Here is a 27,043-nt window from a genome sequence, read left to right as displayed (position 1 = left end):
GGCAAATTTCTTTGTTAAATAAGCCTTATAGGTAGCCCAGTGATTAAGAAGGATTGGATCACTAATTGTCACAAATCACCTTTAAAATTTTATGTGTAGGGACATTCAAACCTGTTCATGAAACGCAGCTTAATGCCACCAATGAAGAATCATGGCCATGCTACAGACAACACCACGGAGAAAGCTATTACCAAACAGTAAATATGATCCGGCCAGACCGAGGAACAACATTGGCGAATGTTAGCCACTCTGCCTTAATTTTTGGATGCTTTCAAATCTGAAGTAGAGAAAAGACAGACCAAGTGACTCATGGTAGAACACCATATCAACACAGGATCATCCACCAATTAACGAGCACTTGTACGAGGTCTGCTCAAAAAATTCCGGAACATTTGTAATTTCACGCCAACGTTGTGCATTCCTGCACATGCCTGTGTTTAATGTATAACTCCCAGAAGTTTCCTTGTTGTATGTCTGCTGTTGTATGTCAGTTATTGTTCAGTGCTGTATTGTATAGAACGTATTGCACAGTTTGCGAATTTTGAGATGGTAGAGTTAAGAGGAGCAACGCATCTGCATTAAATTTTGCGTGAAACTCAAGAAAACCTTTACAGACACACATAAAATAATGCAGGAAGCCTACGGTGATTACTTAAGCTGCTCTCAGGGTTACAAATGGTTCACATGGTTTAAAAATGGCCAGACAGAAGTGAAAATGACTTGTTCAGGATGACCTTTGACGTCTACCAATGATGCTCATGTCAGAAACATCAATGATGAAATTGTACATGCCAATTGCAGACTGATTGAGAGATTGCACAAGAATATATCATTTCAGTTGGATCATTTCATGAAAGCCTGACACAGCATCTCGGAATGCTCAATTTCATCCCACGGCTCATGAGTCAAGACCAGAAAGACCTGCACCTCACAATCTGTGAAGAGCTTTTGGATCGTGCAAATGAGAACAAGATGTTCCTTAACAGAATCATAACTAGTGATGAGACAAAAGTCTACAGTTATGATATTGAGACCAAGGTTCAATCTTCACAATTGGTTGGTCAAGGTTATCCAAGACCAAAAAAAGCTCATCAGATCAGGTCAAATGTCAAAGCTATGCTGATAGTTTTCTTTGACTTTGAAGGACTAATTCATCATGAATTCAGGCCACAGGGACAATTTGGATGTGTTGCGATGCCTGCAAGAAAATGTGAGAAAGAAATGGCCAAAAATGTGGTGAGAAAATTCATGGCTCTTGCGTCATAATATTGCACCTACCACATTCATCCCTGGTGGTGTGTGACTATTGCACAGAAAGCGAAATCAGTATGCTTTCTCATCCCCCATACTCTCCAGACCTGGCCCCTGCTGACTTTTTTTATTTTCAGAGTTGAAAACACCATTGAAAGGACAATGATTTGCAATGATAGACAAGATAAAAAAAATTTGCCAGATGGCTTTTTGCACAATACAGCAAGCAGTGTACTGTACCATGACTGCTTCCAAAAGTGGAAACGGCATTGGAAGCAGTGTATCAATTTAGGAGGAGAGTGATTTGAAGGAGACAATGCACATTAAGTAAAAGGTAAGTGCAGAAAAATTTTGTGGACAAAGTTCTGGAATTTTTTGAACAGACCATGTGTAGTGTGTCAGCTGCTGAATGATGGATAATCCAGCAGAAAGTGGGGAAGATGGCATCACTGAACCTTCAGAGTGCTTCCATCCACTCCTGTGGTCTTTGTGATGAGAAATGATGCTAAATGGTATTTCTGCAGCCATTACTGAAAACTGAACAAACAGTGCTGCGTGTTAATGGTATCCTACACTGCTTGAAAGGAGTACAGTGTTTCTCACCTGTGGATGTGCAGACAAATAAAGGTTGATGCGGCTCACAGGGAAATGAGTGCCTTCATAACACCTAACAGCCTCTATAAGTTCAATGTTATGCTGTTTTGACTGTTTAATGTTCCAGCCACCTTTGAAAGTATGATTCGCAAACTGCTTTGACATTGTAAATGGATGATCTTTCTTTGCTATGTGGATGATGATGCTTTTCCAAAGACATCTGGAGAAGATATAATTGGTCGCTGCCCAAAAAAGCGACACCCCTTTGGGTACCTAGCGAATGCCTAGAGTTCATTCTGATCCACAGGAAATAAGAGCAGTCACTGATTTTCTGATTCCTCAATGAATTTTCTATGTCATAAATTTTCTTGGAATGTGCTTATACTACTGATTATTCACAAAGGACTTCTGTACCAAAGCTCGTCCCTTGCCAGAACTACTGCAGGAAGCCACCAAATTTTCCTGAAATGAGGTGTGGAAAAGATCTTTCCTTGGCCTTATAGGTACTTCACCATGTTCAGTCCTAGCATTGTATGATGAGGATGCTGTGTCAAAACTTCACTCTGACACCAGCAGAAATAGGATAGCTGCTGGTCTAGTTCAAATCCAGAAAGGTGCTATGAAGGTGAAAGCTTGTGCTTCCAGAGTGCTCTTCAAGTCTGAGAAGAATTGCTCTACAACTGAAAAAGTGTGCCTTGCAGTTGTTTGGCTCACAAACAAGTTCCAGCCATTTTTGTTTGGCAAGCCATTCATCACTGATGGACCACCATTCTCTATGCTGACTGACTAACCTGAAGGTTCTGTCAGGTCAACTGGAGAGAAAGGCCCTGAATCTTCAGGAATACATCACAGTGGTGCACAAAATTGGAGACAAACACAAGGACGCCGACTGTCTGTCAAGAAAATCTGTGGCGGAATACAGCAGCATGAATAAAATCTCAGTCTTTGCTGCATTAAAGGACATTGCTGTTGAAAAGAGAAAAGTTGCAGCATTGCTGAAAACAGTAGAAACCTTGAAGAATTAGGAAGTGACAGAAGGAGAATTCCAGTTAACATGCAGAACATTGCATAAGAGATACTACAATTCAATGGGGCAAAACTGTTACTTGTCATCCCAGCTCATCTATAACAAGCTATCCAGAAGTATTTCCACAATGCTCTTACATCTGGGATTCGTGAAGACTCTAGACAGAATCAGATCCAGTTATTACTGGACAGGTCTCTCCATATCTGTCAGACACTATGTGGTCCACTGTAAGGAAAACCAGCAACAGAAGCATGATTTACCTCCGGGGCATCTGGTACCGTTCCGCCTGCTGCAGTGCCATTCCACTGATATACAGGGTGGTCCAAAAGTCCGGAAACACCCTGATAAAATCCAAATGGAGTAGCAAACAAGGAAATAGAGTCCCTACACACAAGGAAAGGGAAGGGGGAAACTTTATAGGCTATGCCACCAACATGGTGGCCATCTTGAAAGCCGCCATCTTGGATTCAACTCCAAAATATCAAATGGGAATGTGTTCATGTGACATATCAAACAGATAGAGAATTTCACCAGAAAAACAATGCCGTTGTTATTTTAAACATAGCTTTATTCATTCTCGGGTTATAGCCAATTACTTGCGGCAGCAGTGGGATGCTTGGGAGCGTGAGTATTACGTACTGAGAAGTCATAAAATGGAGGCTGAAACTGTGCAAAGTGACTATCCCATGCCTGATATGTTACATGTGTTTAACTGTTAGGTATCATTTACTCATGCTAACGTTTTAATCAATGGTTATCTGAGGTTATTGGATGAAGAAGTGTTTCCCTCGTTGTTAAGGGAGGATGGGACATTTCCGGAATTCTTCCATCATGATGGAGCCTCACCACATTATGGGAACAATGTGTGAGCATACCTGGATGTGCAGTTCCCTCAAAAGTGGATTGGTCCTAGGGAGTGGCCTCCACGTTCACCAGATTTGACTCCTTTGGATTTTTATCTTTGGGGTCATGTCAAAGTAATGGTTTATCCTGTGAAAATACGGGATTTGCATCATCTAAAGCAGCGCATTGTTGATGCGTGTGGTCAAATTCAGCCAGATGTGTTGGTCAAAGTTCATCAGGACGGGGTTCGGAGGATAGAATTAACAATCCAACATAATGGACAACATATCCAGCCATTCCTATGACTGTTGATGATCTCTCAGGACTGTGTAACATCGGCATAATGCCTATTCGGCACATAACACGCATGCTGCCGAGTGTCCCACCGCTGCCACATGTAACTGGCTATAACCGGAGAATGAATAAAGCTACGTCTAAAATAACAACGACATTGTTTTTCTGGTGAAATTCTCTATCTGTTTGATATGCCACATGACCATATTCCCATATGAAATTTTGGAGTTGAATCCAAGATGGCAGCTTTCAAGATGGCCGCCATGTTGGTGGCATAGCCTATAAAGTTTCCCCCTTCCCGTTCCTCGTGTGTAAGGAGTCTGTTTCCTTGTTGGCTACTCCATTTGAATTTTATGAGGGTGTTTCCGGACTTTTGGGCCACCCTGTAGAATCGACCAACTGTGGAGGTTGCTGAAGTTGTCAAACAGTAATTGATGGGTTACAGTCTGTAACGACTACCTCAGTTGCTACACTCTCGCCAAAGCTGTGCTGACTGCTGAACCTCCAGAAATTGCTAAGGACAAGCATTGAGCACCCTACGTAGTACTCTCTGACTGTAGAACATTTTTTTAGTCAGCACTACAATCAGATATAATTTCACGTTGCAACATCATCTGCAGAACAAAAACTGCCTACTACCCACAGACAAATCCCCCCATAAAATTGTTTCAGCAAAGCAAGACACTACAGGCTTCACGCCGCCCTTTCTGTTCCACGGACACAAGGTTGAAATGACAAAGGATACACTGTTAATGTTCTGTTTCAACTGGATGATACGCAGGACAACACATGTAACACTTCATCCTAGGACTAAAGAAGTAAGATAGTTGGCTTGCATAAAGTCCCTGTATGCCCAGGAGAAGGTCCAAGAGCACTGTAATGCCAAGCATTGACCAGCGACATACAGCCTGGTGGACTTAGTGTGGATTTTTACACCTGTGCAGAAAATGGGACTATCATAAAAGTCACTAAAGGGATACTCTGGGCAGTATTATATCCTTTTTTTACTCACCAGACATCACATATGAAGTCAAGTATCATGACTCTTCCTCTCAAGATGACAAAAGTGCAGAGATGCTGTCCATATCCTCCATATGATTACCTACGACAGTCCTGAGGTGATTGATGATGGCAGTTCTTGTTCAAGGAAAGAGAAAGACCATTTGATGAAAATCTTCAATGGAGGGGCTACATCCAGTGCTCATCATAGTGAAGAGAATACGACATAATGAACAGAATGCAAGGATCCACCAGCGCTGCCATGCAGACCACTGACAAGATCTATATCCAGGGTGCTGTAGTAGACTCCAGTGATAACTTCTGAAACAAGGAGTCATTGTTTCTCCAGGAGAGGGAGCAATGCCACAAGCTGTTATGCATGCAGAGGTTAGTGACACTGGCTGGCATGCTGAGGGTCATCAGTTCAAACTCGACACCACCAACTATTTGTCATTTATTATTTAAGTAGTGTTTGTGTATTCTGGAATATTTGATATCTTTATAAGTAGCAGCACACACTGTCCCAGAGTTCGATCTCTTCTGGCTGTATATTGGTGTTTGTAATAAATGTGCATTCTGTGCTTAAGAATTGTACTACACTGATGACTGCTTTTGGATTAGAACTTGAGTGTGATTAAGATGTGTCAATATATATATGTTTTAGTCCACAGTAATAACATTATCGCAAAGCAACACTTATTGACTTTGTACAACAATACGATTTATCTGCTTGGAAGCAATTACAGTAGTGCAAGATTCAAAAATAAAGAAAGGAGGGAACTGGATAGGAAGAAGTAAGGGGGAGATCAGAGGGACAACAGTGATCGTAATTAAATATATAGATGAATCAAATTTAGTGATGGAAGTCACTGAGTGGGGTAAACTTGGGAACAGGGAGTGCGGGACAAGAGGCAGCAAAAATTGACGCCTTTGGAATTGAGGTATTGAGGAATGAGTTGCAGGGTTCATTTTCTGCTATGTAATTCAGGAAAGATGGAGCTTTCTGGGGTGGAATGCAGCTGTGCTGGTTCTGAATTAGCTATTGAAGTCAAAAACATCAACAGCAAGATGATAAGATGCCAGAGGATGACACAAACAATCACTGTGCCTGCAGAACAAGCTTCAATTCTCCATATGCTGATGTGCCACACACCCAGCCAGATGATCTCTCATTCAGCTAATTTATACATGCTGTGTCACATTTTAAGCTTTTTTGATCAGTTGTGGTACTATACTTGCAGGGCACTGGACAAGTCAGAATAGACAGGGCTTTTCTGCTGTGATAAGTTCTCACTCACTCCATTGCCACTGTACAACTCCTTTAAGTTTTAATGTGTAACAACATTGAATACCAGTCATTATTTCAATGCATGTACTGATATCATTAATTTGCTAACTCAAAATTGATATCCAAAAGGAATCTACTGGAGAATTGTATCCTCTTGACAGATTGTGTCTAGAATATTGAAATAAGTGTCACTAGTTGAGCCATAAATAACAATGCCATACTTCATTTTGGACATTTTCAAAAATTCTTGGCCTTATGCCACCCTCCATTGTGACAATGTTGAGTTTCATTACGTTGTGAATGCTTTACAAAAATGCAGTGTACAAGATTCATCACTTCCCCACATACATCTGATGAGGTCCTTCAATTTTATCAATATGCACATGAGGGCTTGCATACCTAATATGTTCCAAAAAACCATACATAAAAATGGGATTTTCTGGTGCTCATACCTTAGGTTCCATTGGTGATAAAAAGGTAGGGACAAGTGTCTTGGATAGCCCTTGGGCTGGGGGCCATTTGTATACACGAATAAGAATTATCTTACTGTCATTATCCTACAATACAGGGTCAAAATATGAATATTACATATTTCCTCCTGCTTATGCAAATTCAGCAAACTGATTGGTTCTTTTTGCATTTGATATTGTCTACAGTGGGCTTGATGGGTGGTTCCTTGAAAAAGTGCAAAAAGTGCTTTTTTTCCCCTGGCACTAGCAGACCAAAACTCAGCTGAGGATTCGAAGACAGCTACGCAGCACAGCAAATGGCTGAAACTTTTATAGTACATTCCTAAGATCCCGATCTCAAACAACCTTGAAAATTTTCTTGATACCTTTATCCGTTTCCAAGATACAGAGGTTCCGGTTCATCCCACTTCTACATGTAAAATCATGTATGAGGTGAAAGCAAAATAATAAATAACCACAGCAAATTGTTCACATTTTGACAGTATGTTTAATCTTGCATTTATCTAGAAGAGATATCTCCACATTTTCAAAAATCTTTATCCATTATCAAGAAATACCCCAAAAAAATCTATTTTGGGTACCAAAACCCAGCCATGGATTCCGAGGTGGCTACACGCAGTAAATGGCTGTAATTTTTATGATGTACTCCTAAGATGCTGATCTCAAACAACGTTGAAAATTTTCTTCATATCTTTACCCAATTACCGATATACTGTTTTATGTCCAACACAAGACACACAAGCTTACCTGAATTGACTAATTGTCTATTCGCACAGTTCTGATTATTTGAACAAACAACTTAAGCGTATTTGAAAGGTCTTCCAGATTAAACACCAAACAAACAAACACGTCTTCCATAATTCTTAGATGGCATAAAAGGCTATTCTTGCTACTGCCTAGAATCATGTCACCTGCTAAACTGTATAATGGAAACAAAAGTTAAGCTCTGAAATGCTACTAATCCACTCCTCTTGAATGCTAAGTTCCTTTATGAATACAAGTGATGTCAAGTGAAATTTCCTCACTTCAATCCCCGAAATGATGTCCTAGTCCAGACCCGCCTAGCTAGTATGGTCCAGTGGAGCGGACCTGATGATGATGATTAGATCCAGGCAGGCGACATCACTCTTTTTGATGCTTCAGCGAGAGAAAAAATCTTTGCTTCGTGGAGGATTACTTTGTTTTGATTGGTTGCAGAGCGGAGGCACAGAAGCAGAACACAGTGCCGAACTGCGCACACTGACTCCAGCTGCGTGTGACATTTGCGGTATCAGTGTGACTGCTAGAGTCACCCTCTGCTGCCCTCCCCCACCCTGCTGCGGTGTCAGTGTGACTGCTGGAGTCACCCTCTGCTGGCCTCCCTTTCCCTGCTGCAGTATGAGTGGAGCCATGGGCATTTGAATAATGCAGCTACCAGATATCTGGCTGATGGCACTCCATAGTAGGCATGCCATAGCACAGAAGTTCAAAGTTACTGTACTTGTATCTGTAAAATGCAGTGTGAGGCAAAAACATAGTTTATAAAGTGACGTAGCACAGAGACACATGCTGTAAAGTGTCTCCATTATGACCTGGGAACCTTATGTTGTAATACTTAAGCATACGCAAAATATTTTTGCACATAAAATCCGGTCTGAGGTGCAAAATTAGTTTTGTGTTATTTCAGTTTCCCGTAAGTAAAGTGTCTAAATTTTACCGATGAATATATTCCTTTTCATACGAGTTACGTGCCCTGCTGCAGCAGGGGAAAGAAGGTAACCAGCAGAAAAATGCTTCTACAGGAGCACAAAAAAGGCGAAAATATACCTGTTTATTTAAAAGACTGTTGACTGAAATGTGGAGTACCGCCTGTCTCATTCTACCTTCCTCAACACCTTTAAAATTTTTTGAGAAAAATTTTGGCTTGCAAACATATTCACTTTTTTTTATGCTAAGAGAAAAGAAGACAGAGAGTAGCACAGAGACAAAAATGTAATAAATATTGGAAGATAGTAGACAGTCGTGTTATAGAAAGAGTGAAGGAGCCAGTGGCAGTGTCACAGAGAAGGACACTGTGATATTTGAACATAGTTGACAGTATCGGAACTGTGCTGGGAAAAAGAGTGAAGGAGACATTACCAGAGCAGGAGGAATAAAGAAAAAGAGAAAGTGGACGTGTTTGAGGGCCAGTGGTAATGAGAGTCAGAGTATATCACAATGAAGAATGTTGCTACAACAGTGATAAGCGGCAGCAGTAGTAGGAAGGTATGAGATAATTAGCAGTAAAAGGGAGCAAGAGGGAGACGCTAACAGTGGGAGGAGACCCTTGTATTATAGAAAATTGAAGGGGACTGTGGCTGTGACACAGAAGATACTAACAGAGTGATTACGGTATGACAATGAGTTGGGCTGAATGAGTAGATGAGAAAGGGTGACTGGGAGTGGATGGGTATGAATGGCTTACAGCAGTGGACTAGTGGGTGTGAGGGAGTTACAGTTAGGGGAGTTTGAGATGAGCTGCATTTTAACAAAAAATGTGAATATGTTCGAATGCCAAAATTTTTAGGAAAATTTTTAAAGGTCCTAAGGAAGATAGAATGAGGTATCTGGTACCCAACTTTTCCCTCAGTCTTTTAAACAAACAGAAACATATTCACATTTTTTGTGCTCCGATAGGAGCAATTTTCTGCTGGTATATGTATGCTGTTTGGTACTGAACAATTAAAATCGACCCATAACTTTCCTCAGACAGTAATCAAAAATCAGACTATTTTTACCATTGTTCCAGTCTTTTATGATCAACCACACCAATATGCTGCTGAAGACAATATGAAAAGCAGAAAGAGCATAAATTTTCCAACAACGGCAATAATTTGTCTGAGCATCCTGAAGTTTGTGACACTGACTTTGGGGACAGCATTTTCATAAATTAAGCAGCATATCCAATGTTGGGACAGAAACAGAGGTTATATTCCTCAATATAAATTAATGGAAATATTTGTTAGCTTCGTGTATTAAGTTTGTGGATGATGCTGTATATTCAAGTACAGTAGTTGTATGTTGTTGTTGGTCAAATTGTGACTATTAAATTAATTATTTTCTCACAGAAAATTGGCCTACACATGCACAGTCTCCTTTAGCTAGATCTAGCTTATCAAAGATGTAGTAAAACTGTTAACTAACACTGGAAGCAACTCTTAAATTCTGGGATTTGAAAACTTATATGAGAGGGCAGTTTGTGTAGGTTCTTTAAATGGCTTACACATATAAATAAATATTCGTGCTGCCTCCTCTGTACAGCAGAGATATCGTACGGATGTATGATTATATCTACGCTGACAGAAAATTGAAGAACAAAAATAGCAATTATTTTAGGTGCCTCATTTATGTTTTTTCACTAATCCCAGTGTCTGTTGGTCTTCTGAGCTAGTGCAAGGAAGATGCATGTAATTAAGTTGTCTCAGTATTTTGTAAAGTGAAAGTTCCAATATGCGGAAGTTGCAAGTTTTCATTCTACTGCCGAGCTACATTCTAATTTCCTTCTCCCAATTTTATGAGGACTTGCGTTTTAAAATTCAGCTCTTGGGCAAAGAAGTCAGCAGAAAGAGATAATAGCCGCTGCAGCCATGATGGCATTGCTGTACATCACTGAGGACAAAAGGCAAATTACTAAGACACACACTAAACTAGAAAACAATGAATATGAATTCCGTTTTTTAGAATTGCCTCAATGTTCTTAACACATGCATCTATGCCTGCGTGTGTTGCTGGCCAGACTATTTTTGGTGTGGCTAAACAATAATTGCTACATATATCTCTGTGCCCTACCAATATAACTTCAACATGCTTTCAGGAGTACTTCCCAATGTCTATTATTTTTTTCCATTCTCTATCCAATTGGGCAGAGGATGCTGTTTTAAATCTTGGTCCACTGCACAATTACGATTTTTCAGCTGGAACTCCAGAACCAGGGATTGTGGCACTGAGCAAAGAGAGGAGGGAGGGGGGATTGGTGAGAACTGGGATATTGGATATATTTTCATTTGTTACCTGTTTAAAAAAAAAAAAAAACTATGTAAGACGTGTGTGTGTGTGTGTGTGTGTGTGTGTGTGTGTGTGTGTGTGTGTGTGTGTGTGTCTCTCCGAGCACTAAGGGACTCAACATCTTAGGTCATAAGTCGAGTGAGAGGGAGAGGGAGAGGGAGAGGGAGAGGGAGAGGGAGAGGGAGAGGGAGAGGGAGAGGGAGAGGGAGAGGGAGAGGGAGAGGGAGAGGGAGAGGGAGAGGGAGAGGGAGAGGTAGGCATAGCACTCACACATGTGCACAGTATGTTAACTCAATATCTTGCTTTTTATGCTATGTACCTCTTGGGGAAACCTGCCCTTGTATCTGTGAGAGCAACATTATGACAGACTGGCACAGTCCTTGCTGGATTGCAATATTAGCAATCATTAGTGTGAGGCATACAGTCCTGAATTATTAAAATAATAAGGAATCATTGAGCAACAGTGAATTTTGTCTGGTCTTGGAACTGTCTTTCAAGCCAGACTAGATGGATTCCATCCCTCAGCTCTTGGTACTTTCCCATCTTGTTGATGAAGTAGTTTTAACTTTCCAGCTTCCCTGGTTCTACGGATGGCCATTGCTAGAGTTTTAGGACACCATTTCTCAGCTTCACTGCAAGTGCAACCTACTGTGCTTCTCACTACTATGAACAGGAACACATGTTTGGAAATTTACCATTTCTGTTCTACAATGGTTTCATTTCAGATGTGTAATATGTCCACATCCGCTGAGGGAAAGAGAAAAGTCTCAGAAGTGCTTGTTTCGGTATGCAGTAGGGTAGACAGGATGACATGTACTATGTCATACGATCACCTGCTATCAATGTCTGCCTTGCTGCGAGACCCTTGGGGAGGCAGGGGACGATCTGCTCTCACAAGTTCTGCACTAGAAAATGAAGAGACAACAGATGGTATGGAGACTGTGCACCAGAACATGCTTCGTAGGTACAATGTCTGTAACAATGTTGGTGGTTGCCACATCAAGCCACTGTTGTGATGCGTTAGTACTTTTCTGTACGTGCTGTATGCTGGGTTCTTGTTTGTTTTGGAATAATGTAAATACAGAACGTTTAGGTGTAAATACAAAAATAGTGGCCAAGTGATAAATGGATGTTTTGTTATATTTTCTTTTGAATTGTTACCTAACCAACCAGAAGTGGATGAGTTAAAACATCTTAATTGCAACCATCATAGAACAGAAATTGTACATTTCCCAACATGGGTTCCTATTCAAAATAATATGTACTCACTCCCCCTTACAAGTCCTAGAAGTTTGGAATGGGAATTTCAGCACCCTGTGTACATAACTGAATTTGTATGGAACCCTCAGTGCTTGAGTACTACTCACACCTGACCAACTTCTTTCAAATGAGTCCACTCCGTTACATGGTCATTGCACTACAAACCTCAAAATTCTGTAACTTGCACTGGGTTAAAGACAAATGGTCTGTAACAGAATTTGCAGATTGCTGAGCCAATCATCCAACTGGTGGTGGAAGTTGAAGTACGATCCTGTAACACTTCCAGCTGGCTGAAATGGACAGAGAAGCTTATGATGTCTCTTTTTTTTTTTTTTTTTTTGTTGGGTTTAAGGGCGCTCAACTGCTGAGGTCATTAGCGCCCAGTCACTGTTGTTTGAGCACATGGAATCTGGTAAAACTCAAGGGGATGGAGGGGACACCAGAAGGACCCGACAAAGATGCAGACAAAATAAGTAAAAAGATTAAATGTCTTTGGACAAGCCAGTTAAAGTTATAAAACGCAGAATACGAACAGCTGCTCGAGCGTCATCAGCTAAAACATCCGGTAAAGTAGATGGCAGGGACAGGACAACACGAAATTGATTAAAACGGGGACACGACAATAAAACATGGCGCACTGTTAATGCCTGACCACAAGGGCACTGCGGGGCTGGGTCACCGGAGAGCAGGTAGCGGTGGCTAAACCGGCAATGCCCAATCCGCAACCTGGTCAGAAGGACCTCCTCGCGCCGAGATGGTCGGGAGGATGTTGTCCAAGCAGTTGGTAGCGGTTTTACTGCCCGGAGCTTGTTTCCTTGGAGGGATGACCAAGCATCCCACCACAACGACACAAGCCTCTTACAGACATCCCCACGAACGTCGGATGACGGGACACAATGGGAGGCTGGCCGAGGCAGGAGGACCGCAGCCTTGGCTGCAGCATCCGCAGCCTCATTCCCAGGCACTCCCACATGTCCGGGAACCCACAGAAAGCTGACAGAACCACCGTTATCAGCCAAAGAATGGAGGGACTGCTGTATCCGTTGTATCAAGGGATGGACCGGATAGGGAGCTCCAAGGCTCTGAAGAGCACTGAGTGAGTCAGAGCAGAGTACATATGATGAATGGTGGTGGCGGCGGGCATACTGAACGGCCTGATGGAGAGCAAAAAGCTCGGCCGTAAAGCTGGAACATTGGTCGAGGAGCCTGTATTTAAATGTGGCGGCCCCGACGACAAAGGCACAGCCGACACCATCGTCAGTTTTGGAGCCATCGGTGTAAATAAAGGTGTGACTGGCAAGTCGAGCACGAAGTTCGGCAAACCGTGAGCAATACATTGCAGCCGGAGTACCATCCTTCGGGAGTGAGCTGAGGTCGAGATAAATATGAACCGGAGCCTGGAGCCAAGGTGGTGTCGGGCTCTCACCCTCTCTGAAGGTGGTAGGGAGGGCAAAATCCAATTGTCGAAGCAGGCGACGGAAGCGGACTCCGGGGGGCAGCAGGGCAGACACATACAACCCGTACTGACGGTCGAGAGAATCGGCGAAGAAGGACTTGTAAGAGGGGTGGTCGGGCATAGACGACAGCCGGCAGGCATACCGACACAGCAGTACGTCGCGCCGGTAGGTCAACGGTAACTCGGCAGCTTCAGCATAAAGACTCTCGACAGGACTGGTGTAGAAGGCTCCGGTCGCAAGACGTAACCCCCGATGGTGGATGGAGTTGAGCCGGCGTAAGAGGGACGGCCGAGCGGACGAGTAGACGAAGCTCCCATAATCCAGCTTCGATCGGACTATGGACCGATACAAGCGAAGCAGGACAGTGCGATCCGCTCCCCAAGATGAACCGCTAAGAACTCTGAGGACATTAAGGGAACGTGTGCAACGGGCCGCCAAATAAGAGACGTGTGGAGACCAACACAGTTTCCTGTCCAACGTGAGCCCTAGAAACTTAGTTGTGTCCACGAATGGGAGAACAACGGGACCGAGATGTAAGGATGGCGGAAGGAACGCTTTATATCGCCAAAAGTTGATACAAACCGTCTTTTCTTCAGAGAACCGGAAGCCATTTGCCACGCTCCATGAGTAGAGGCTGTCTAGACAACGCTGAAGGCAGCGCTCCAGGAGGCATGTTCTCTGGGCACTGCAGTAGATCGCGAAGTCATTGACAAAGAGAGAGCCTGAGACATTAGGTGGAATGCAATCCATAATGGGATTGATCGCGATGGCAAAAAGGGCTACGCTCAAGACGGAGCCCTGAGGCACTCCGTTCTCCTGGAGGAAGACGTCGGACAATACGGAGCCCACACGTACCCTAAACTTTCGATCCGTTAAAAAGGAATCAATAAAAAGGGGCAGGCGACCGCGTAGGCCCCACCTGTGCATAGTGCGGAGGATACCTCCTCTCCAACAGGTGTCATAAGCCTTCTCCAAGTCGAAGAACACGGCTACCGTTTGGCGCCTTCGCAAAAAGTTGTTCATGATGAATGTCGACAAGGTCACGAGGTGGTCAACAGCGGAGCGGCGGCGCCGAAAGCCGCATTGGACATTAGTAAGTAGCCGTCGAGATTCAAGAATCCAGACTAACCGAGCATTAACCATGCGCTCCATCACCTTACAGACACAGCTTGTAAGAGAAATGGGGCGGTAACTAGAAGGAAGGTGTCTATCCTTCCCGGGTTTGGGTATAGGAACAACAACGGCGTCACGCCAACGCATGGGGACTTGACCTTCGGTCCAGACGCGATTGTAGGTACGGAGAAGGAAGCTTTTGCCCGCCGGAGAAAGGTGTGCCAGCATCTGAACGTGAATGGCATCCGGCCCCGGAGCAGAGGACCGGGACAGTGCAAGCGCACGTTCGAGTTCCCGCATAGTAAAGGGGGCATTATAGGTTTCCAGATTCAGCGAGTGGAAGGAAGGTCGTCGAGCCTCTTCTGCCTCTTTCCTGGGAAGGAAGGCAGGATGGTAATGGGCGGAGCTTGAAACCCCCTCGAAAAAGCGGCCAAAGGCGTTGGCGACAGCCACCGGATCAACAAGGACCGCATTACCTGAGGTCAGGCCAGGTACCGAGGAGTGGGCCTTAATACCCGACAGCCGGCGCAGGCTACCCCAAACGACGGAAGATGGAGTAAAACTGTTAAAGGAGCCGGTGAAAGAGGCCCAACAAGCTTTTTTGCTGTCTTTGATGACTCTACGGCATTGCGCTCGGAGTCGTTTGTATTCAATACAATTCGCCAATGTAGGATGGCGGCGAAAGGTGCGTAAAGCACGTCGTCGAGCACGGATAGCGTCCCTACAAGCCTCGTTCCACCAGGGGACGGAAACGCGACGTGAAGAAGTAGTACGAGGAATGGAACGTTCGGCAGCATGGATGATAACAGCCGTGAGGTATTCGACCTGACTGTCACAACTGGGAAAATCGTGGTCCGGAAAGGTCGCCAGAGATGAGTAAAGTCCCCAGTCAGCTTTCAGTATGTTCCAGCTCGAAGGACGTGGGGATGGGGTGTGGTGCAGGAGACGAACGACACAGGGGAAGTGGTCGCTCGAATAGGTGTCAGAAAGGACATACCACTCGAACCGACGGGCAAGAGTGGTAGAACATATCGAGAGGTCCAAGTGGGAGAAGGTATGAGTGGAGTCCGAGAGGAAAGTCGGGGTGCCGGTATTGAGGCAGACAAGATTGAGATGGTTGAAGACATCTGCCAAGAGTGAGCCTCTTGGACAGGATGCAGGAGAGCCCCAAAGGGGATGATGGGCATTGAAGTCGCCAAACAATAAAAACGGCGGGGGAAGCTGAACGATCAGGTGCATCATGTCAGCCCGACTAACGGCAGACGACGGTGGAGTGTAGATGGTACAAACTGAAAAAGTAAAAGCAGAAAGAGTAATGCGGACAGCTATTGCTTGGAGTGGGGTGGTCAATGGGATGGGATGGTAATAGACGTCGTCCCGAATGAGCAACATGACCCCACCATGAGCTGGGACACCGTCCACAGGGGTAAGGTCATACCGCTCCGAGGTATAGTGGGTAAAGGCAATACGGTCAGTCGGGCGCAACTTGGTTTCCTGGAGTCCAAGGACGAGCGGACAGTGCAGGCGGAGGAGCAGTTGTAATTCCTCCCGATGAGATCGAATACCTCTTATGTTCCAATGAAACAACGCCATCGCTAGTCAAAAAGTTGGGGGAACGAGACGGGGGAAGAGCTGGTCACCTCGACGGCCGCGGAGGGCCAGGTTGCGAGGGAACAACGCTACAACCGACGGGAGGCGGATCCGGTTCCATCGACTGGTCGCCAGCTGCGGCCGCTGTCCCTGGTTGTGTAGGAGGGGCAGCATCATTTGCCGACGAAAGGCCAGCTGACCGCCTGGCAGCAGAGCGTCCCGGCGAAACTGAGGACGGCCGGGAGCGGTGACTCACGGATGGAGCGTCAGTCGAAACGCGCCGGGGTGGAGAGGGGGATAGAGACTTCTTCTTAGAGGCCTTCTTGGAAGGCCGAGGAGGCACAGGGATGGTGGGCTGGACCCGAAGAAGGTCCTCACGCGCGGGGTCCGTTTTGGAACGCCGGACCTCGGAAGCCGGGGTCCGGAACGTGTCCCCGATGGATGCCTGAGAAGAGGATCGCTTCTCAGGTGGCGTGTGGGGAGAAGGAGGAGGAAGGATGGCCCCTGGGGCAGAGGGGGTGGGGGCCACGGTGGAGGAGGATTTGGAAGGGAGGGATTTGGGAGGCGGAGGCAGAGCCCCCTGATGGGCGGAGGAGGCGGAGGGGGGACAGGAGAGGGGTGAGGATACCGCGGAAGGAGTGGACACAACTGAGGCAAATGAAGTGGTCAATGGCACGGGATGGAGGCGGTCGTACTTCTTCCTGGCCTCAGAATAAGACAGCCGATCCAAAGTTTTGATTTCTTGTATCTTCTTCTCCTTCTGATATGCGGGGCAGTCTGAGGATCTAGGCGAGTGGACGCCAGGACAATTAACGCACCGAGGTGGTGGGGTGCATGTATGTTCCTCACGAAGAGGACGGCCACAATCGCCACAGAGGGGCTCAGCCTCACACCGTGACGACATGTGCCCAAAGCGCAAACACCTAAAACAGCGCATAGGAGGCGGAACGTAGGGTCGCACGTCACACCGGTAGCACATTACCTTTACCTTCTCCGGGAGAACGTCCCCCTCGAAGGCGAGGATAAAGGCCCCAGTGTCGATGCGATGGTCTTTGGGGCCGCGCTGGACTCGCCGGACGAAATGCACGCCTCGGCGCTCCAGGTTGGCCCTGAGCTCCTCATCAGATTGTAGCAGGAGGTCACGATGAAAAATAACCCCCTGCGTCCTATCGAGTGCCAGATGTGGGACAATGGAGACTGGGATGTCCCCTAGGCGGTCGCACGCCTGGAGCGCCGCCGACTGTGTGGCGGACGTGGTCTTGATAAGTACGGACCCTGAACGCATCTTGCTGAGAGCCTCGATTTCCCCGAAGATGTCCTCAATGTGCTGAACAAAGAACATGGGCTTGGAGGTGGCGAATGTCCCCCCATCGGTCCGAGAACAGACCAAATAGCGGGGGAAGTACTTCGCTCCAAGCCGGCGGGCCTGTCCCTCCTCCCATGGAGTGGCCAAGGGGGAAGGGGCAAGAGAACCAGAACCAGAAACGGTACTTTTTCTTTTAAAAGACTCGGCCGCAGAGCGACCCGATACGTGGTGACGTTTCATCTGCGAAACGTCCGCCCCGATACCACCCACTCCGACCAGGGGCTCTCCCCACGGGCGCCACCCAGCCGCAGCAAGGGCCACCTGGCAGGATGACCATTGCCGGGAGTCCTGATGCCCCAAGGAGACGGGCATCTACTCCTTGGCCGACGTGGGGAGGGTGCAGCTCAGGTATCGGCAGTACGATCCCTGTGTTGTCAGGGGGCTACAACCTAGAGGGTACATGACGACCCCACCACAACGGGCTGGCTACCGTGCTGGATTTCTGGTGCCATGGAAAGTCCATCATGATCGCTGGTGCAGATGGAGACGCACTATGGGCGTAACTGGGACAACCCAAAAGGCGTTTAGGCCCAATTTGAGTAATAGTGGGTATGGTTACAACGCCGGTGCAATGCTGAGTGCCAAGGTCTTAGTGCACTTAGGACCAGTGGTACACCACATAAGGTGTCCTTCCCCAAAAGGCTCGTACTTCTGTAGAAATTTAGAAAAATGGAGGTCAAACCCCAAGGGGGACCATCACATGGAAGGCCGAAACAGGTGAAACTCCTTTTAGTCGCCTCGTACGACAGGCAGGAATACCTCGGGCCTATTCTTACCCCGGACCCGCAGGGGGGCTTATGATGTCCTGATTGTAACTAGGAGTCTTTTATGTTGGTTGATAATCAGAAATCAGATATGAATTATGATAGTGTTAATGAAATGCACAGTTCCAAAATGCTTTTATTAATAGAACTTAGAGTAACAATCACAGTCAATTAACTTAGAATGAAAACACTGCAGCAAAATACACACAGACCAGAATATAAATTTTATTGTATTGTACTGTCCAATAATTCCCAAACTGTTGATATTAACTTCCATACAGTCTCTTGTAAGCTGCAGTGTTTTTAAAAGGAAGCTGCCATGCTATTCAGTATTGCCACAGGTAGGCGGGACCTTCAACTGGCTTCTACCAGTTTGTACACTGTACTCCTAAAAATCATCTCCCAGAACTTTTTGGCCTAGAGGAATGAGATAACTGTTTTAAGGAACATGGTGTGTGTAGTCTTGGAGATAAACCAACTACATACAGGTGTGGGGCATGAAAAAAAATTATATTTTTACATATAACAGTCTCCAAATTTTTCTATCAACTTTTGGAAAATAAAGTAATTTGAAAACTAAGACTCTCAGAAAAGGCAATGAATTCTAGGAAATTACAAGTTACATGTAACACAGGACAGTTTTCAGCTGGTCACCCATGTGGATGGGCTTACAGACAGACTGTTTGTGGAGAACATTCCAAGCAGGAACAATTGCCCACTCCCAAACTGACAGTGCCTGCTGCCAACAAAAAATCTGACACTGTTTGAGAATCCACAGCAGCAAACCACAGGGGAAAAAAAGCAATGTTAAAACTAAAAGAAACACCATTTCCTCATTTATATGCTTGTGTAGCCGTTGTCAACACGCTTGTATTCGCAATAGCTGGTCACACAGAAGCAGAGATCAGCAACAGGCCAGAAATGCTGGCCCATCTCAGGCAAATATGTAGGCCCCACCAATGGACCTAGTCTCCCAGAGTTGCGTAGAGGCAGAGTCCCTAGATGCGTGCTGAAAATCAGCACATTTCTGTGATTTATCCACAGAACAAAGGCTGTGACCTATGTTCTACAGGCCAAAGGTGATGGATTTCAATAACAGCAACTGTGTCTCATTTAAAGTGTGTTATACAGTGCAGCATTTTATTGTAGCACATTTTTGGAATTTAAACCTCGTTTGTATCATTGAGAAGTAGTTAGTATAGACAATAGTAGGGGGAATATTATGGCGATTTGTACACTACACACTCACATACTTTGCGAAACAAAAAGGGAAGAAACTGGGTGAAAAATGGATTAATAAAAGGAAACATTCCAGCCACATGGGCCTGATTCAGAATCATGGGCACTCCTCTGATAATTGGAAAGTTCAATATGCTAGGAAGCAGATCTTCATTATTCTTTGTAAAGTACAAAAACTTGTAATACCTGTATAGTAACTGACTTAACAGTTATGGGTAATATTACAATAAACAAAGTACAAACAACTTGTTACTGGCACTTGCCAATGCTGATTTATACAATTCATCACCCCCCCCCCCCTTTTTTTTTCAGCGGCCTGCACCAGTGCCAGTTCAAGAACACTTTCCACACAAGCAAATAATGTCTCCCATCTCCATCTGTCTCTCATACAATAACTGCTTTCTTGTGCTTTTAGTGCTTAGCATCAGTTAGGCCACAGCAGTCGTGTGTATGAGAGTTGTGCTTCCATGAATGTGTGTGTTTTCTATTTCCTAAGGAGGACTCTTTTCTGTCCAATGGCTTAAAGGTTTAGAAGTCTTTTCATCAAGCCCATCTGTGTCTCAGTGCCTCCTCTATTTTATATACTTTTCATAAAATGATCCCCCCGCAGTAACTGAAAGGCAGCATAGACACTTTTCGTATTGCAGAACTGGTTACAATTACAGGTGGCATTACCAATTTAAACTGACACGCCCTTCAGTGAAATGGCAGCAGATGAAAACATTTGCGCCACGCTATGAGTCACACAAGATTTACTATTTATTTCTCAATAAGCATTATATTTAGAAATTATTATTATTATTATTGTTATTATTATTATTAGTGTTATTTATACTGCATGGATCCCAAATTTTATTAGTGAAAAGTGATACTTATGAATGTACCGAATATGAGAAGCAAAAGCATTCCAGTATACATGGGGGTATGCAAATGAGTCATTTGTGATAAACTGCAAATGTTTGGCCACAAACTGTCACTGACTTCAATATGAAATATTGTCCTGGTTTGTTGGGGATATGTGAACGAACATTTTCCAACAAGATATGATGTGCAGAGTGCATTAGACTCTGTGGAATATACATGTTCCATGTTTGTTGATGTTGTTGTTGTTGTTGTTGTTGTGGTCTTCAGTCCTGAGACTGGTTTGATGCAGCTCTCCATGCTACTCTATCCTGTGCAAGCTTCTTCATCTCCCAGTATCTACTGCAACCTACATCCTTCTGAATCTGCTTAGTGTATTAATCTCTTGGTCTCCCTCTACGATTTTTACCCTCCACACTGCCCTCCAATGCTAAATTTGTGATCCCTTGATGCCTCAAAACATGTCCTACCAACCGATCCCTTCTTCTAGTCAAGTTGTGCCACAAACTTCTCTTCTCCCCAATCCTATTCAATACCTCCTCATTAGTTACGTGATCTACCCACCTTATCTTCAGCATTCTTCTGTAGCACCACATTTCGAAAGCTTCTATTCTCTTCTTGTCCAAACTAGTTATCGTCCATGTTTCACTTCCATACATGGCTACATTCCATACAAATACTTTCAGAAACGACTTCCTGACACTTAAATCTATACTCGATGTTAACAAATTGCTCTTCTTGAGAAACGCTTTCCTTGCCATTGCCAGTCTACATTTTATATCCTCTCTACTTCGACCATCATCGGTTATTTTACTCCCTAAATAGCAAAACTCCTTTACTACTTTAAGTTTCTCATTTCCTAATCTAATTCCCTCAGCATCACCCGATTTGACTACATTCCATTATCCTCGTTTTACTTTTGTTGATGTTCATCTTATATCCTCCTTTCAAGACACTGTCCATTCCGTTCAACTGCTCTTCCAAGTCGTTTGCTGTCTCTGACAGAATTACAATGTCATCGGCGAACCTCAAAGTTTTTACTTCTTCTCCATGAATTTTAATACCTACTCCGAATTTTTCTTTTGTAATCCTTTACTGCTTGCTCAATATACAGATTGAATAACATCGGGGAGAGGCTACAACCCTGTCTTACTCCTTTCCCAACCACTGCTTCCCTTTCATGCCCCTCGACTCTTATAACTGCCATCTGATTTCTGTACAAACTGTAAATAGCCTTTCGCTCCCTGTATTTTACCCCTGCCACCTTCAGAATTTGAAACAGAGTATTCCAGTTAACATTGTCAAAAGCTTTCTCTAAGTCTACAAATGCTAGAAACATAGGTTTGTCTTTCCTTGATCTTTCTTCTAAGATAAGTCGTAAGGTCAGTATTGCCTCACGTGTTCCAACATTTCTACGGAATCCAAACTGATCTTCCCCGAGGTCGGCTTCTACCAGTTTTTCCATTTGTCTGTAAAGAATTCGCGTTAGTATTTTGCAGCTGTGACTTATTAAACTGATAGTTCGGTAATTTTCACATCTGTCAACACCTGCTTTCTTTGGGATTGGAATAATTATACCCTTCTTGAAGTCTGAGGGTATTTCGCCTGTTTCATACATCTTGCTCACCAGATGGTAGAGTTTTGTCATGAGTGGCTCTCCCGAGGCCATCAGTAGTTCAAATGGAATGTTGTCTACTCCCGGGGCCTTGTTTCGACACAGGTCTTTCAGTGCTCTGTCAAACTCTTCACGCAGTATCTTATCTCCCATTTCGTCTTCATCTACATCCTCTTCCATTTCCATAATATTGTCCTCAAGTACATCGCCCTTGTATAAACCCTCTATATACTCCTTCCACCTTTCTGCCTTCCCTTCTTTGCTTAGAACTGGGTTGCCATCTGAGCTCTTGATGTTCATACAAGTGGTTCTCTTCTCTCCAAAGGTCTCTTTAATTTTCCTGTAGGCAGTATCTATCTTACCCCTAGTGAGACAAGCCTCTACATCCCTACATTTGTCCTCTAGCCATCCCTGCTTAGCCATTTTGCACTTCCTGTCGATATCATTTTTTAGACGTTTGTATTCCTTTTTGCCTGCTTCATTTACTGCATTTTTATATTTTCTCCTTTCATCAATTAAATTCAATATTTCTTCTGTTACCCAAGGATTTCTATTGGCCCTCGTCTTTTTACCTACTTGATCCTCTGCTGCCTTCACTACTTCATCCCTCAGAGCTACGCATTCTTCTTCTACTGTATTTCTTTCCCCCATTCCTGTCAATTGTTCCCTTACGCTCTCCCTGAAACTCTGTACAACCTCTGGTTCTCTCAGTTTATCCAGGTCCCATCTCCTTAAATTCCCACCTTTTTGCAGTTTCTTCAGTTTCAATCTGCAGTTCATAACCAATAGATTGTGGTCAGAATCCACATCTGCCCCAGGAAATGTCTTACAATTTAAAACCTGGTTCCTAAATCTCTGTCTTACCATTATATAATCTATCTGATACCTTTTAGTATCTCCAGGATTCTTCCAGGTATACAACCTTCTTTTATGATTCTTGAACCAAGTGTTGGCTATGATTAAGTTATGCTCTGTGCAAAATTCTACAAAGTGGCTTCCTCTTTCATTCCTTCCCCCCAATCCATATTCACCTACTATGTTTCCTTCTCTCCCTTTTCCTACTGACGAATTCCAGTCACCCATAACTATTAAATTTTCGTCTCCCTTCACTACCTGAATAATTTCTTTTATCTCGCCATACATTTCATCTATTTCTTCATCATCTGCAGAGGTAGTTGGCATATAAACTTGTACTACTGTAGTAGGCATGGGCTTTGTGTCTATCTTGGCCACAATAATGCGTTCACTATGCTGTTTGTAGTAGCTAACCCGCACTCCTATTTTTTCATTCATTATTAAACCTACTCCTGCATTACCCCTATTTGATTTTGATGTTTGTTGATGGGCAATGTAATATATTTGTATAGCAAAATGTATTAATACATGTTGTGCGAATAAAGCAAAAATTTATTTTGTCCCTTAAATAGTTGTTACTTGTCATTTAGCTGTGTTAATCTGCATATAAATGTATATGGGGTGTACCAACAGACCTGCAACCAATAGATGTTTCTCTAGTAGCAAGATTATTCTTCTTATGAAAATGGTAGTCCTTGTTATACATGTCAGAAATTTCGAAGTGGATGTCATTTAAGCACTCAGTATACCAAATGTCAACTATTACACAAGGTTTAATTTCTTGAGGTAAGCTATGAAGATATTAACGTTGGTTGAAAACAATGTCATTTAGCTGGCTTTTCCTTATTCCATATCGTTTGTTTCTACCAGGAAGGAGCAGATCCCACAATAATTCATGGAGATGATGTGGGACTACTCGACTCCCTAAGATTAATTCTGACTTCCATAGTGATCTCATCATTGTCACATCTCAAAAGCTGTGAAGTTTGAATACTACTTCCTTGCCTTGCTTTTGGTATTAACCACACATCTGAATTCTTTGCACAAGAATATGGAAAATTTTAAGGAACGATAATAACCTGTAGATCACACAAGTTGTAGAATTACCTTTTTCAACATATTATCAAGTTGTCATTGTTATCAGTTTACAAAGAAAGAAAAGGACACAAAGTGAACTACTAGGGTACTAAATTGCAAATACAACTAACTTTTACACACAACCACATGTAGCTGAATAGGCGCTCACAATGTAAAGGTATCTATGCACTGATGGTTGGACATGGGCACTACAATTGACTATGCACTAAGCAAATAAATGATTAAGAACATTCAAAATGTAAATTTGTGAGAGAAGGCCTTCACAAAGTGAAAACCAGTGACAAATGACTTGACTTGTATAGGCCTATTTACGTATTATGTCGAGTAGCTCGACAACTGCACTATTGAGCATTACCACTCTTTTTGAACACATATTATGAGTCCCAATTTACTAATGGCAACTACTACACTTATGCTGGGGCATGAACAAACAGCTTGCATTTTGATACAAATGGGTTTCTAAGGTCTTAAACCTTTCTTTGCTACTTTGCATTCACTTCATTATTTTTTGTATCTTATTCACTTCACGGTACAGTGGACAGTCTAATCCATGTAGTGCGACTAATGTAGCATGGAGGAGACTAATGATGTTCCTGGTTTGCAAGAACCTTTGCTGAATCATCAACATGCAGCTTGACCCTTCCATTCCAAGCTGGCATGACCTTATTGCTGGCAGTTATAGCACTACACAGGGTTAGAAATGTAATGGTGCACCTTCTAGTGGGTACATCCTGTGTTAATGTGCTCTTCAGGATCTTGTGAATAATGTTTTAAAATGAAAACTGTTGTTCTTTTACTGCTTAAGTTGCAAGAATTATATCAGGCAACTGCAACTGGATACACTCTTAGAATATTGTTATTAAGAAGCTTGGCTACTTAGTGTGCCGTAGCTGACACTACCAAGAAAATATATTTTAAGGACTATTAACTGTAGGCATGCTTGGCAACAAAACAGAAGGAGTTTCAAATTTTATATTTATTTGTATGTTCAATCAAGGTCACACAAAACCCTAAAGAACAAAACATTCACTCATGCAGATCCCTGGGTGTCCCAGGAGTCTCAATACAACGTAATCTATGTAGTTAAGCTGAGAAAATTCCTCAGATTCACATTGTCCCTGGCTTCTGCTAAAATCTGGTTGCTATAGTATTTCCACAGGGCAGAATTTTAGATTTGTGACACTGATCAGATCATGAATTGGACCTAAACTGCATTACTCAGTAGTACTAACGTAATTTTAAGTTTACATTTTGCTTTTTGCAAGTGTTCAGGTACATTTTTCATAAAATCTGCAGAGACATAACACAAAACTTGCATTGGCAATTCTTCCACATTAGATGAATAAAATTATTTATTATTTTGAAGTTGTGATTTTCTTACGGATAAAGTATATTTTATCACAGGAATAAAATTCCCTCTAAATTTGTAAATGGACTTGGATTCAAGCCTCAGAAGTTGGATATGGCGAGTTCACAAAACGCCCACTGCACTTGCTTGTCAAATGGACATAGTCATTAGGAACTAGTGGACACACAAAATATATCTAAAAAAATACTACACAGAACGGGGATACGATGTCGTAAGTGCAGTTTTGGCGACAAATCGTGGAATTTCCACATTTAAATGCAAGTTACAGACATTTCATTCTAGTGGACCGAAGAGATGCGTCTCATTACCACACCTTAAGGATGGCAAACTATTTTCTCGTACGGTATTTCTAATTCTGAGTATTAACAAAAGGAAATACTAACTCCGTAAAACACTCACTTACTTGAATATGGTACATTTGTATCCTCAAACACCCATTATCATCGTAGTGTGCTGGATTCGTGAACACCTTCCGCACTGTATAGTTCAAGCATGTCGCTTCTAACCATTTTCGAATGAAAACAGAATTTGAGTCGGAAATTATAATAACTTCGTTATTAGTTTGGTGCAAAAACTTTAGGAGTTTATCAACACCGGCCGTTACGGGTATCTTTTCAACTGCTTCTTCAATAGCTTCCGGTTTAATTCCGTTCTCATGCAACAAAAAGAAGATTTTTTGCATGTAAGCTGTCCAACCATCTGATCTATAGAGCTTTGTAACATCATCTGTTATTTTCTCTCTTGGAAGCAAATCTCGCACTACTATATCGGTGTTTTGATCAGCTATAGTGTGATCGAAATCAAAAGCAACTAGTATTGGTTTTGACATCTGGAATATTGATTTGCGAAGTCGTAACATGTATTCTTCCGGCGTTTTCTCGTGGTTACTCGCATTGACAGCGAGGTTTCTCGTTCACCCGCGTCAAACTTTCTCGAGGTCAATACTTTCATGAAATGATGACTGGGAACGTATATCGGGCGCTACAGTTAGGTCAGGGAAACGAAGACTTCAAGTTCTTGTCTTGTTGCACGCTAGACATTGGCTTAAACATAACAACAGTAAAACAACACAAAAGTTGTTTCTCTATCTGTTAGTAGCAAGTGTATACTCTCGCACATTGGTGAATAGTGAATACTGAATGGTGACTTGGTGTACATCTGTATTCTGTACAACGTTTGCCCATAGACGATTGCAGAAGCAGTCACAGACCATAAACACACCCACCGTTCGCAGACGACAGGGTGTCGGATCTTCTGGTTCTTCATGTAGTTGTAGTTGTAGTAGCAGTGACAATGTACATTGTATGGATTTCGTCAAAGAACATAGTATAACAAAATTAAGATAAGGGTGTACTGTTTCCTGCATAATGCAATGGTTCATTGTACCTATCACAAACGTTTTGGGCAATACAACTTTGATTACTGTAATAACATAAAATTATGAGAAGGATCTTTTACATGAAATACATAACAAGTAAGTAATTTATTTAACACTTTTGTTCGGGGCCTTTTACATGAAATACATTACAAGTAAATAGTTGATTTAACACTTTTGTTCAGAAAAATTAACATTGAGGCTGTGGCAAGCATTTGATTTAACATATAGCAAATGAATGTAGTTACTTGCTACAAGGTTACTGCAGATATTCATTTATACTGTAATAGCA

At 43.2% G+C, this 27,043-nt stretch overlaps 1 protein-coding gene across 1 annotated transcript in view; it reads right to left on the bottom strand.

Moving 5' to 3' along the window:
- LOC126172024 (pyridoxal phosphate phosphatase PHOSPHO2-like) overlaps positions 1-26,565 on the bottom strand; it is a 47,906-nt gene extending 21,341 nt beyond the window's left edge. The window contains exon 1 of the mRNA XM_049920845.1: positions 25,780-26,565. Within this exon, the coding sequence (XP_049776802.1) occupies positions 25,780-26,235 (456 nt within the window). The 5' untranslated portion in view covers positions 26,236-26,565. The remainder of the gene's footprint in view (positions 1-25,779) is intronic.
- Between the last annotated feature and the right edge of the window lie 478 nt (positions 26,566-27,043).

This window comes from Schistocerca cancellata, chromosome 1 (genome assembly GCF_023864275.1).
Source record: "Schistocerca cancellata isolate TAMUIC-IGC-003103 chromosome 1, iqSchCanc2.1, whole genome shotgun sequence".
NCBI lineage: Eukaryota > Metazoa > Arthropoda > Insecta > Orthoptera > Acrididae > Schistocerca > Schistocerca cancellata.
This window is presented reverse-complemented; position numbering and strand designations above follow the sequence as displayed.